This window comes from Micromesistius poutassou, assembly GCF_964030765.1.
Source record: "Micromesistius poutassou genome assembly, chromosome: 3".
In the NCBI taxonomy this organism is placed as follows: domain Eukaryota; kingdom Metazoa; phylum Chordata; class Actinopteri; order Gadiformes; family Gadidae; genus Micromesistius; species Micromesistius poutassou.
The window spans coordinates 3,634,557-3,646,675 of record NC_140273.1 but is presented as its reverse complement, the minus strand read 5'-3'; the positions used below and the strand labels follow the sequence as shown (position 1 = coordinate 3,646,675).

The 12,119-nt window shown below is 46.7% G+C and overlaps 1 protein-coding gene across 4 annotated transcripts in view; it reads right to left on the bottom strand.

Moving 5' to 3' along the window:
- Nucleotides 1-12,119, bottom strand: part of crebbpa (CREB binding lysine acetyltransferase a) — a 43,132-nt gene that overhangs the window by 17,823 nt on the left and 13,190 nt on the right. For all 4 annotated transcript variants that reach the window (XM_084465669.1, XM_084465670.1, XM_084465672.1 and 1 more), the window contains exons 3-8: nucleotides 5,962-6,229; nucleotides 2,791-2,904; nucleotides 1,676-1,936; nucleotides 989-1,091; nucleotides 478-615; nucleotides 19-136 (exon numbers count right to left, since the gene is read on the bottom strand). In XM_084465669.1, coding sequence (XP_084321795.1) covers nucleotides 19-136; nucleotides 478-615; nucleotides 989-1,091; nucleotides 1,676-1,936; nucleotides 2,791-2,904; nucleotides 5,962-6,229 — 1,002 coding nt within the window. The remainder of the gene's footprint in view (nucleotides 1-18; nucleotides 137-477; nucleotides 616-988; nucleotides 1,092-1,675; nucleotides 1,937-2,790; nucleotides 2,905-5,961; nucleotides 6,230-12,119) is intronic.

Genomic DNA, 12,119 nt, shown 5'->3' with positions numbered 1-12,119 from the left:
CTGTTTCAAAAGACCCACCCTGCTGTTCGCCGACTCGTACATGTCCCCTTCCACCTTCTTAGCGTAGGCCACCAGGTTCTCCATCCGCCTGTCCTTCAGGGCTGCCGGGTCAGGAGTGGGGAATATGGCTTGTACTCTGCAACCCGGGGAACATGAGAAAACAGGGGGGGGGGGGGGGGGGAGAAAGAGAAAGAGAAAGAGAAAGAGAGAGAGAGAGAGAGAGAGAGAGAGAACAGCAGTACTTTACTACAATGCAAGTGCACATAACCCCGGCTAACAACTTCCTCCGCAAATGGCAGAGCCTGCGGATGATCAAACTTCCCCATAAGAACTCTCTTACAGAGAAGCATTCTTTGAACACAATAAGAGATGATTTACAACCAGACATTGATATCTGTTCCGCTGTTCATGTGTGGTGCATGCGGTAGCCATGCATTGAAAGCGTAGCGACCATCTCTACAGCAGGTGTGTACGTACAGCTTGTGGACCAGGTGATTGCGGAGGTCCTGCGTGACGTGTTCATGCCACGTTTTCCTGGTGCCGGTGGCGGAGAGGGGAGCTGCCGTGGGTAGGTTGCCCTTAGAGGCCACAGAAGAGCCATCCGAAAGCAGCTGACTGGAGAGCCAAAGGCAGGTCGGTGGGAGAATCATAGGGAAAACAGACCGCGAGTCATGTCAGTGCGTTTCACTTCTAAAGCCCGTAATCCGTTAGATTCTCAAAGGGCTTGTCTGGCCCACATTATACAACACCCTGCAACCCTACGCCCAGAAAAGGGCCCCGCATGTCCAAGGGAAGAAACCTTGAAGAGGGAGCCTGCTTCTAGGGATAGTAAGGAGTGCACCAAGGGTCAGATGCCTTTAAAATAATTTCATCGTCCACTGTTGCATACGAAGAAGCTCTATGAATATATTCATCCCTGCATTAAGTATTATGCAGAATGAATTATGAGGTTTTGGTAATGACAATGAACCAATGATACGGGACTGACTTGTTAGTGTTGAATGCGTTGGGGAGGGAGGGGTCAGCGTGGAGGTTGCTCGGTTTGGACGTGGGCCCGCCAATCCCCGTGCCTCCGAGGGCCATCTGGTTTCCTTTAATGACAGAGACATAGCATCGCATGACATTCATTTGAGCTCCTTTGGATAAGGAGAATATTAGTTATTGTCATTGCACAGGTACCACACAACAAAATGAGATCTCTGCATTTAACCCATCGCTTGCTGCCGCACTACAGGGATCAGGCAGCCTTTTATACTGCTGGTGCGTTCGAGTACCCAAGCTGGAGTCTTAACCCAACATGTATGTCTCTGTGGTCTTTGTGCTGTGCAAGCAGGAGTATAAACACAACCTACATGTCTCTATGGTCTTTATGGTATGCAAGGAAACCGGAGCACCCGGAGAAAACCCACGTGGAGAACATACATACAGACAAGGTCCCCCCGGCCAGGTTTCAGACCCAGGGCCTTCTTGCTGTAAGGGAGCACTGTGCCCCGGGCCATGACATCAATGTTTTACGTTGTGAGATGGTTAGAGGGGATTCCATTTCACACCATAAATATATAACCCAATAAACCAAGCGAAACATGGAATAATAGTAGTATGAATTAATTTAAGGGACTGTGATATCATGAGGATTATAATGGGAAATGTTGGTGAAGAGGTTAACAATCTTTACCAATTGCATTGATGGGTCTCAACTGCGGTGGTAGTGTTTGCTGGGTCTGTGCGTTGGTTGCTCCCGACGTCTGCCCCGCCCCTTGAGCCTGGGTTTGCCCTGGTGTCTGGCTGCTGTAGGTCAACCCCAAGGCCGCATAGGCCCTCTGCATGGAGCTGGGGTCTATGGGGGTTGAGGTGTTGATGGTGGGTGTGCTGGTCTGGCCTGGACCCACTGACGACATGGGATTGGGAAGACCTGTGTTGGGAGAGCTCAGCATGGCTGTAGAGGGAAAAGGTGTGGTTCAATACATAACCTTTGTATTGGAGTTACTTGTATGGCTTGGAGAGAACTATAAGTATATTTTGCACTAAATCCAACTTGATCAAAGCATCTGTATTGCATTCTTAAAGTATTGATCATGTCTAATATGTAGACGCTAGGTGAAAGACAAACCGCACAAGCATAGAATAATGACATTGGTTTGAGACGCCAGAGCATTAATCCAGTGCTTTGAACGGCAGAGAACTGAATAAATGCATAAATCCCTTTGGGGGACATATCATTTACATATTTCCCTGGGTTCAGGTCTTGGACAGAGCAATGGAGGAAACAGAGCGAAGAAATCTCAGAGTGGTTATTTGTTTTGGGGAAAGCACAAGCCGTGGCGTTGTTCTCACTCCCGTGCGAAACAAACTAACGACCAAAAGGGGCCGGAGCACAGCGCAGAGTGCTGAAGGACGCGCCGCAGAACGTCAAGAGGAAGACAAACAAGGCCACAGGGCAAAAGTGAAGAGCAACGCGGGTTTCACCCAACTTATTTGATAGAATAAACTGCAAATTGGCTTTGACACGGCAGCAGTCAAGAGAAAACAAAGACGTTTATGCGTTGGGCACGAGCCAATTAATCTGTGAGGTAAGCGAACTTGAGACGGAAATAAAGACTGTGAACGAGCATTTCAGTTCAGTACAGAGGAGGGCAGACGGCCAAGGATATGTTCGTGTGGAGTGTTTTTAAACATGAATAATATAACATGACTTATAGGACTTCATCATTATATCGCTTCCATTTTAAAGACACACTTGTTTGATTAATTTGCTGTTGCAGACATAGGCCCAGGAGGCTGTGTACTCACGCTGCTGGGTGCGTTTGTCACTGGCGTTCTTCAGCGGCAGACACACAGGACAGTCGTGCCGTGTGCAGTTCTTCCAGTGAGAGATGATCTGTCTGGACGACGCACAGTGAGCCACTAGAGAGGGCCAGGCAGAGAGACAGAGAGAGAGCGAGAGACAGAGACAGAGACAGAGAGAGAGAGCGAGAGAGCCAGTGAGCCAGAAAGAGGGTGGCAACAGTTCAGATCTGCAGGTTGCCAGCATTCATCCAGTTCTCTCACTCACTTTTTCCTCACATTGTTTTGATGTATGCCTGGAGTGACCGGCACTTGTTTATGCACAGATCACACCATCCGAACTCTTGCATGATCCTCAGTCATGCTAGAGGCAAAACAATAAGAACTAGATCTGCACAAGAAGAATCAACTTGAGGCCACGGTCGGTTGAACGTTTCCCACACGAGAAAAGGAATGTCCTGGTGTAAGATACAATCGCTTGTTCTGCCTTGGAGCTGTGGCTTGCTCAACAGTCTAGCAGCTAATCTGATGAATGATAGCAGCCTGGACATATGAGAGCCAGGGCCTGGAGCACGTTGCCTCGCTGCCCAGCGAGCTGCTGCTGCATCAGCAGAAGGACAACGATTATGATGGCTTCAAGCTCTGTGGACAATGCGCAAATACATACAATTACACTGTTTACTACTGCTTTCACAAAATGGAAACACTTTTGGCAGCTCCTCAATTAGACAGACCTACGGGCCCTTTGCCTGTTTGGCATCACTGAACAATCAGCTCATATTTAGACGACTCCGCCAAAATTAACAATAGCATCAATAAAGAAAGGATCCCTCAGGTGAATTGTTAACCCGACAACCAATGTCCTAGTGAGAGCCGTAAGGCATCAACAATTCAACCATGAGCCGTGTCTCTCTTTGGTAATTTGGGTACAATTCTGGTGATGAGGGCCAGGTTTACAGGAAATGAGCTGGCCCGTTTGTTAGCATGAACACGGCCACATGAATTCAAACCTCCAATAGTTTTGGCTTGCAACCATGTGGAGGGTGCCAGAGCAAAGCAGCAGATGACGCCAAATGTAAATGAGACTAGCTTCAGGGGAGTTTGTTTAGCGCTATACTGGTAGTGACCCAGAAGGGTTCGATTTAGGGTCCAGATGGGTGAGGAGACGTAAAATCTCAACATTGCTGGCTTAAAACCTTGTGTGTGCAGGATGGGACAATTAAATGGATGGAAGTAAGAAGGAATGAATACAATTATAAAAATGGGAATTTAAAGAGTCTGGACATCCTCAATGTCTGGACTCTGTACTTTCACATATTATTCACTCAATGGATTGAGCCAGAATAAGAGCTCTCCCCAACTTAAGGATTTAGTTGACTAAAAGCAGTTCTTCCCGAGTATTATTCAACAAGTCATGTTTTCATGATCATGCTCTAGTTCTGGATTCATGCACAGAGAGGAGGGTCTATTCCCAGACAGTTGTCAGTGTGAGTGAGTGAAACAATCGATTGCTCGCAGCTCTGCAATGATATATTTGTAAATATTAAATAGTAAAGTCATTTTCAATGTACCGCTTGCTAACGAAATATATAAACATAGCTCTAGTCGTTTTTAAGATATTTTTGTGTGCAGATTATATGTATATATTCCAAAATAATGTCATCATCTACGACAGAATCGAGTAGCCAAGTATTTTTATGAATGTTAATTGAAAAAGTGTCCTCAGTTTGTTCTAGCCAACAGTCAAAACATGCGGGCTCAGCGAAAGCGGACCCCGCTCCCTATGTAGATATAAAGTATGCTTTATACTATGTATATATTAAACCATACTTATGAATATAATATACAATTTCTGCCAAGTCTGTTCGGCTAGGTGCCCCTCAATTGTATGTTTTTCACCAATTGCACCTGCAGAAATGTTGGTCTTATATATTAACCATTGAAATATTTGAGAAGTAATTATTTGAGATCCAAGAAATTACAAGAAACTATAAATCAAGGCTTCCTCGCTTTGTAGGCGCCCCACAAAAACAAAAGATTGGACATTGTTTCCAATTAACAAATACAGAAATTAACTTTTAATGTCTTTCATACAGTCGATGTGCGTATCACCCACACAGTTTGTTATTTTTTCTGCTTTTTAGGTTGACTGCTAGCGGGATACACAGCGGATTGGATTGGATTCATTGGAGAATTTTCCGGTTTAATTGCATTTTAGTTGTTCAGTTGTACCCTGCTGTTCAGGGATGGGTACTTTGTAATTGGCCTATCCTGTAGAAATATTCACAGAACGAAGACTTTAGAAAAGTCTCCACGGCTGTTATAAAATGCTAGTCACACCTGGGATTGTGTCTTAAGTTCCCTGCGTCATTTACAGCACTATGCTGCTTTAAATCACTTTCATTTTAATTACTCAACGAACACAAACCATAGTTGGCAAAGTGCCTTGTAGGCACGACTAGTAGGGGGTGTGAGGGAGCTGGGAGGGTGAGGGGGCCAGGGTGGGTAAGGGAGCCGGTGAGGGAGCCGGGGTGGGTGAGGGGCCAGGGTGGGTGAGGGAGCCAGGGTGGGTGAGGGAGCCAGGTGGGTGAGGGAGCCGGGGTGGGTGAGGGAGCCGGGGTGGGTGAGGGAGCCGGGGTGGGTGAGGGAGCCAGGGTGGGTGAGGGAGCCAGGGTGGGTGAGGGAGCCGGGGTGGGTGAGGGAGCCAGGGTGGGTGAGGGAGCCAGGGTGGGTGAGGGGCCAGGGTGGGTGAGGGAGCCGGGGTGGGTGAGGGAGCCGGGGTGGGTGAGGGAGCCGGGGTGGGTGAGGGAGCCGGGGTGGGTGAGGGAGCCGGTGGGGTGGGACTCAGATGAGGGAGTCAAAGGGTGAAGGACCAGCTTGAGTTAGAGAGATGGTTAATGAGACCGCAGTGTGGGAGACGCAGCATGGTGGGTGAGGCAGCATGGTGGGTGAGGCAGCAGGGTGGGTGAGGCAGCAGGGTGGGTGAGGCAGCAGGGTGGGAGACGCAGCAGGGTGGGAGACGCAGCAGGGTGGGAGAGGCAGCAGGGTGGGTGAGGCAGCAGGGCGGGTGAGGCAGTAGGGCGGGTGAGGGCACAGGGTCAGTTAGGCCGCAAGGTGGGTCAGGTGGGGGCAGTGTGGGTGAGGAGGAGACAGACCGCATGAGGCGGAGACACTCACCCTGGCAGGACTTGCCGGCCTGGCAGTGGGTCATGTGGTTCAGCACGTTCTTCATGGTGCGACAGTGCGGGAGGGCGCAGGCCCTCACCTCCCCGTTGGCCTGCTCTCGTCGCTGGCACTTGTGTGCGTGGAGCAGCAGGACCAGCTGCTGCTGGATCAGCTTGCGCTTCTCCGGGTCAGCTGTGGGGACGGCCGCCGGTGCCGGCACGCCACTCGTACCGCCTCCCAGGGCCAACATGGCCGCCTGCTGCTGGGGTTGTTGCTGGAGCTGCGGAAGGAGAGGGGGACAGAGGGTACATGAGTAGCCGGACCCAAAAGATGGCTTCAGTTTATTTTTAAAACACAAAGCTGTTTTTCCGTGTATCGAAGTTCTATGTTGTTTGTTTTGCGCAATTCTGAACCTCTATTATCCCGTCAATGACCCCCTAGCCATTTGGACAGGTGTAGTGGGAAAGACGGAAGAGTAAAATCCTTTCATTGCTCCCAATATCAAAATCAAAACCGATAACTGCCATAAAACGCAAGCAAAATGAGAAACCAGGAAATTAGGCCCTGCTAGCAATGGTTAATGTGTTTTTACTATCCATGATACACATGCAATATATTTGGGTGGGCAGTATTAAACAGGCAAACAAATAAACATTATGTTGCTTGTGAGGTGAGATTCATGTTAGTTTCCGGCTGCTCCTCCCTAAAGTTCAGCTTAGTTTTGTAGTGAACTCTAGCTCACCCAAAGTCTTTGATCACATAAAGCCTGGCTGTTGGATCAATTCCCCTGCAGTCCCTGATCAACGCAAAAACCAAAAAGCAGAGCAGGAGGAGGGGAAATGCACTTAGCAGCTCTGCATTTCGGCTGCTTCTAATGATGTAAAAAGCATGATGGATTTTCATTAAAATGCATGTTGTAAACTAGGAAAGACTAGGTTTCCGGCCAACACTAATTCAGCGTGGACATGTCGTGCTCCGAAACGACTCCATGTTGACCACAGAGGACAAATTATAATAAGTCACACCAAAGAAAACTCTTCGGTTTGTGTGCTAGCGCCACTTTGCGTTGTGCTGACCAGAACCTCCCATGTTGGGCCCGCCAGTGACGCCAGCTCCTTGAGCTCATTGGGGAAGGAAGTCATGCTGTTGGTGAGTGTCGCCTCTTCTGGAGCTGCTGTCCGGCTGCCGCAGCAGCAGCAGCCGGCCCGTAGCCCTGAGCTGAGAACGGGCTTCCATTACTGCCCATGCCCATCTGGACACACAAGTACATCACATTGATTTAACGGTCGCTCTGATCCAAGGCGACTAACGTTAAGTGTGTTCGACCGTGACAATACAAGCCAGGAATTGTGAGAACCACGCATGTACGATTCGATTCATAAAATCAGCAAACTAGTTGGATAAAAAGGAACCTCAGCATGAACCTACATTTGGTTTGTTTGCTCACCGTAGACAAAAGATACAATCACTTTGCCATTCAATTTGTTTCTGAATAATTGTTACAACCTAGTATGTAGGGATGCACGATAACTTCTTTTTTTTAACCGATAACCGATAACTTTCAGCTCCTAAAGGCCAATACCGATAACCGATAACACACACACGTTTAGGGGGTTTAGGTGGGCGGGCTTGAAAGTGGTGGGATATGACGCAGGGTCGAGGTTTGCAAGAAGCGGGATAAGGACGGCCCCTGTCACTCATAAATGTTGCTGCAGCGATGCATCATATATTCCGTTGCATCCACATCGATCGATGAAAGATTGGAGCATGAGTTACAGACAAATAGAAGAAACAACGAAGAAGAAAGGTGTCGCAAACGACTGCGTTACCGGAGAAAGAGAGCGTCTTTTTTTGCTTCATTTCACATCTAACAAACACTGGGAAAAATGTGGTTGATATCTGTGTTTAACTGAGAAAACAGGGAGTGGAAGGCCATGACCCTATAATGTTCAGCTAACTTGTCAATAATAAGTGTTACGAGAGTAGCATATGTGTGTGCATGGGAATGGCAGCATGGTTGTGTGAGTGGACGAGCGAGGTGAGCAAGCGGTAGCATGCATCAGTTTAGTGAAGTAATGAACGAGTCCGGTTGTGTCTGTGCAAAAGTGTACTGTAAAGTTAGTGAAACTAAGAATAAAGTACCCAGCCTGTCAATAATCGGCGGCTGCTTCATTCCGACCAAATTCCGACTTATAAGCAGACCCACTGCTGGTCAAAGTGAAGGGTGTTAGCCCCGAGAGAACATCGACGGTTCCACAGAACGTCTCCCCTGTGCTACTCGACTACGATCTGGGAGCCGACAGCAGGAAATGTGTAACATAAAAAAAAACATTTTCTATATACGCGTGCAGTTGTGAACTCCAGTATTGTAATTGATTGTATGATGTGTACTTTTAGGGTTACGATAAGACCTATCATTGAGCGTTATCATAGTGGGAGCGGGGCACTGAAATTATATAGGCTATGTTATCGGGGCTATTCGTCATATCGGACTTACTGGAATGACGTAATAATTTCCGATAATTAACGTGCACCCCTACTAGTATGATCTTTGGGGTCTTTAAACAGAGGTGTCTCCCCAAAATCTGAATAGTTTGAATGGTGTAGCTGTCAGAGGCCCGGTGCAATGGCCCATTACTCCGTCCCCTAAGGACAACTAAGCTTGTGGCACCCCAACACACACATACACCCATGCTCAACAATTCTCAAACCAAGTGAGTGCACACTAAACTGACTGTCTTTTAAAAACACAGCTGAGAGAATTAGCCGTCTTTACAAATTAATTAGCTTTTCCTAAGAGGTTTAGGGAAACTAATAAGAACATGAAAGACTTAAATCCAGGGGATTTAATGTTCTGCATTAAAGTATCATAACATGTCGGGAAAGGCTCATTTGTCAATAAATCTCCATTCCGTTGAGTACATTTTCACACGTGGCTCCAGGCAGTAACGAAGAAGGAAATGCTGCTCTCTGTGGAGCTTCAACTAACAGCTTATGTGTGGGAATTGTCTGCTGAGGGGAATTAATACAAATCTGTGCAAGTCCCAAAACCCAGCACTAAGGCAGATTCAGGCCTCGAGCATTAAGCGGTGAGTCTTCATTCTTTGTATGGCGGAGGTTGATCCTTCACCCATGTTTTGACTATTGTAATAGAAACCTTTCTTCTCACTCGCATTTGAAACAACTGTGAAGAGACAACTCCCTAGTGAGCCTCATGGTTAACAGCTTGCCTAACCCCATGGCATGTGGAAAACATAAATAAAAGGGAGATCAATAGCAAACCAAGCTCTGCAATTCCAATACAAACATGTACACAGCCACTTGAATAACATCGGAATAACTGCCAACAGTGAGCTGGCTCCAACAAACGAGTAGTGCTGTCAAGTTCTGATTGGATGATCGATGGGTTGGTCGATATGCACTTGTTCGACCAATTTCTCATTGTGTCTCTTAATCCATTATTTTGAGGGGCAGGAGGGACATATGCAGACCGATGCATTTTATTTTTGAGTGATAGGCTATGTTGTGTCAGAAATGACACATGAAAATGATGATAATGATGATAATTATGAATAAGAATAATATACAAGGCTCCATCGCAATACATATCGTTATCGTTTTATCGCCCAGCCCTTCCAGACACCGTCCGTCGCTTTTAGAGTTTGTTCGGTGTTCAATATAGTGGGTCCCAATGGATGGCGCTGTGGTTCGTGCCAATTCTGTGTTCACACTCAAAGCATATTAAGTGTTAAACACTGATGTTAACAGAGAAACGCAGACTACATGAAAAAAAAAAAAAAAAAAAAATTAAAACTAGCTAGTTTTAATTTAGAAAGTTTTTTTTTTATATTATATTATATTAAACACTGAACAAACTCTAAAAGCGACAGACGGTGTCTGGTAGGGCTGGGCGATAAAACGATAACGATATGTATTGCGATAGACACGTAATCAATATCAAGAGAAAATGCGTTCGATAGAAGGTTTCGATAATTTTTTTCCTCGTTGGAAGTTAACGGAGCAAAGAGTCCGCTTTGAACCAGAGGTTGCGAAGCAAGGTTGGTTGTGTGAACAAAGGCACGCGTCCTCTGATACCTGTGGAGAACAACATATGGAGCGACACGCCAATGGCCAATCATGTAACAGTATCACGTTTAGCTGCGCCATTTCGTCTCGCGTGTATATGTTTCATAACAGAAACAGCGCGATGTGAGAAACGAAAGGTTCATGACAGTACTGGACATATCTCAATGTCCCATTTCCCCCTTTGATGGCATTATTTTTTTTCTGTTTAATGTAGGCATTTTCGTTATAACATGGATAGCAAGCATAACAACAAAATCGCTAATAGGCGGTAATCATCCATGTTGTAAAGATCGCTAGTTAGCATGTTCGCTAACTAGCGATCTTTACAACATGGATGATGGTTCATGACAGTACTGGACATATTTCCATGTCCCAACAACAATGATATCAATATGTTCCATGTTCTAGGTTGAAGATAAGCTTTAATCCACCTACCAAGTAATGCAATAGTGATCTCATGATCTCATCTCATCTCTTATGTTTACATTTAACACTGCAAATGTTTTTAGAACACTTTTTTGTAGCACATGTTTTTGAGCACTTTATAATTGATAATTGTTAAGTTTTCATTGTGATGTTCATTTTCATTCAGACTTATGTTTATATTTATTTGAGTTTTCCATGGTTGTGTTGACATTCCTTTTCCCTGTCTGCCAACAATCAGGGGAAGATTAAGTTTAAAATAAAACTGTTTATGTTTATATTTTTCTCCTGGTCCTTTAAAAAATGTTTTTATCAATAATTATCGATATCGACCGATATGAAACACTTATATCGTGATACAGTTTTCAGCCATATCGCCCAGCCCTAGTGTCTGGTCCGATTCAACATGCAAAGTCAGAGCGTTGGCGGGTGAGGACTTGAGCAATCAGATACTCTTGATTGGTTCTGTGCTGCTAGCACACTGACGCTGATTCGCTAGCACACTGACCCTGATTACACTGATTTGCTGGTTGTGTGCTGCTGGCACACAACCAGCGAATCAGCGCGGTGTGTGGGAGGGGCAGACAAGCGCTGGCATCTTGCGCACGCTACTGTGTAGTTGGCTGTAGTCTTCGCGGTGTGTTTCAGTGCAACTTTTCTGCCAAACGGGTCAGACGAAAGGTAACAGAGTCGTCGGATAAAGGCAGTTGGCCGTTGGTTTGAGTCTGGGCGGTTTGTGTGGGCCCCTTTAAACCATCCACGCCAACCTGGTCTGCTCTCGCTTCTTGAACCCTCAAGCTCCTGGCAGACAACAGGAGACTTGGCCTCTTCAGACCAAACAGGCAACCACCCACACCTCGGGCCTTTGACACCTTCCCAACACCGATAATAAACGCCCCGGCTGCGACAGACACGCGCGTTGGCAGCCTTCAGCACAGCCGCAGAGAGTGCACACCTACGCCGAGTCCCGCCATCATTCATCCCTCTGCTCTCCAAGCAGAGTGATGCTTGGAGAGCAGAGGGTCACTGTTCCAGCGATTGTCTCATCATCACCTTACCGAAAGACCAGACAAGAGGAGGGGGGGAGAGAGAGAGGGCCAAATACATTCAACTGAATTATTGAGCCTTTTCTCGCTGTCGGCATGCTTCGTCATCCTCTGATAAAGACCTTTACAATCACATAGCTTTCAAAGAGTACCAGACGGGGCAAGGAGCCTGCAAGCAAGCCACACAGAGCTCTCACCAGAGAGCGGAAACCTAGTTATTTTCACTCGCTCTCTTGCACACACAAGAATCAAAGAAGCGCGACACCCACACAACGACACTCACTTTGTCACACATGCGGGGGGGGAAAGACTTACATCCTACACTCAAAAGCTCTATGGCTTGAGACTCACGCCCCGTAACAAAGCTGTTCATCCTGTGGTTTTGGGTGACATAATAATTACATGGGGGCTGGTTTAGCATTACCACACACCCAAACAGACACAGGCTTCCTCTTAGACACTTTCTTGTGGCGTCCCTCGCAAAGAAGTTTGTTTATCTTCCGTTTATCAGTGTGTGGTGGTGAAAGCCTGTCTGACTCGCTCATGCACACACACAAAATGAATCGTTTTGTTACCGATAGGCTATGCAACCACTTTGATGGCAGGCTTGAGTGC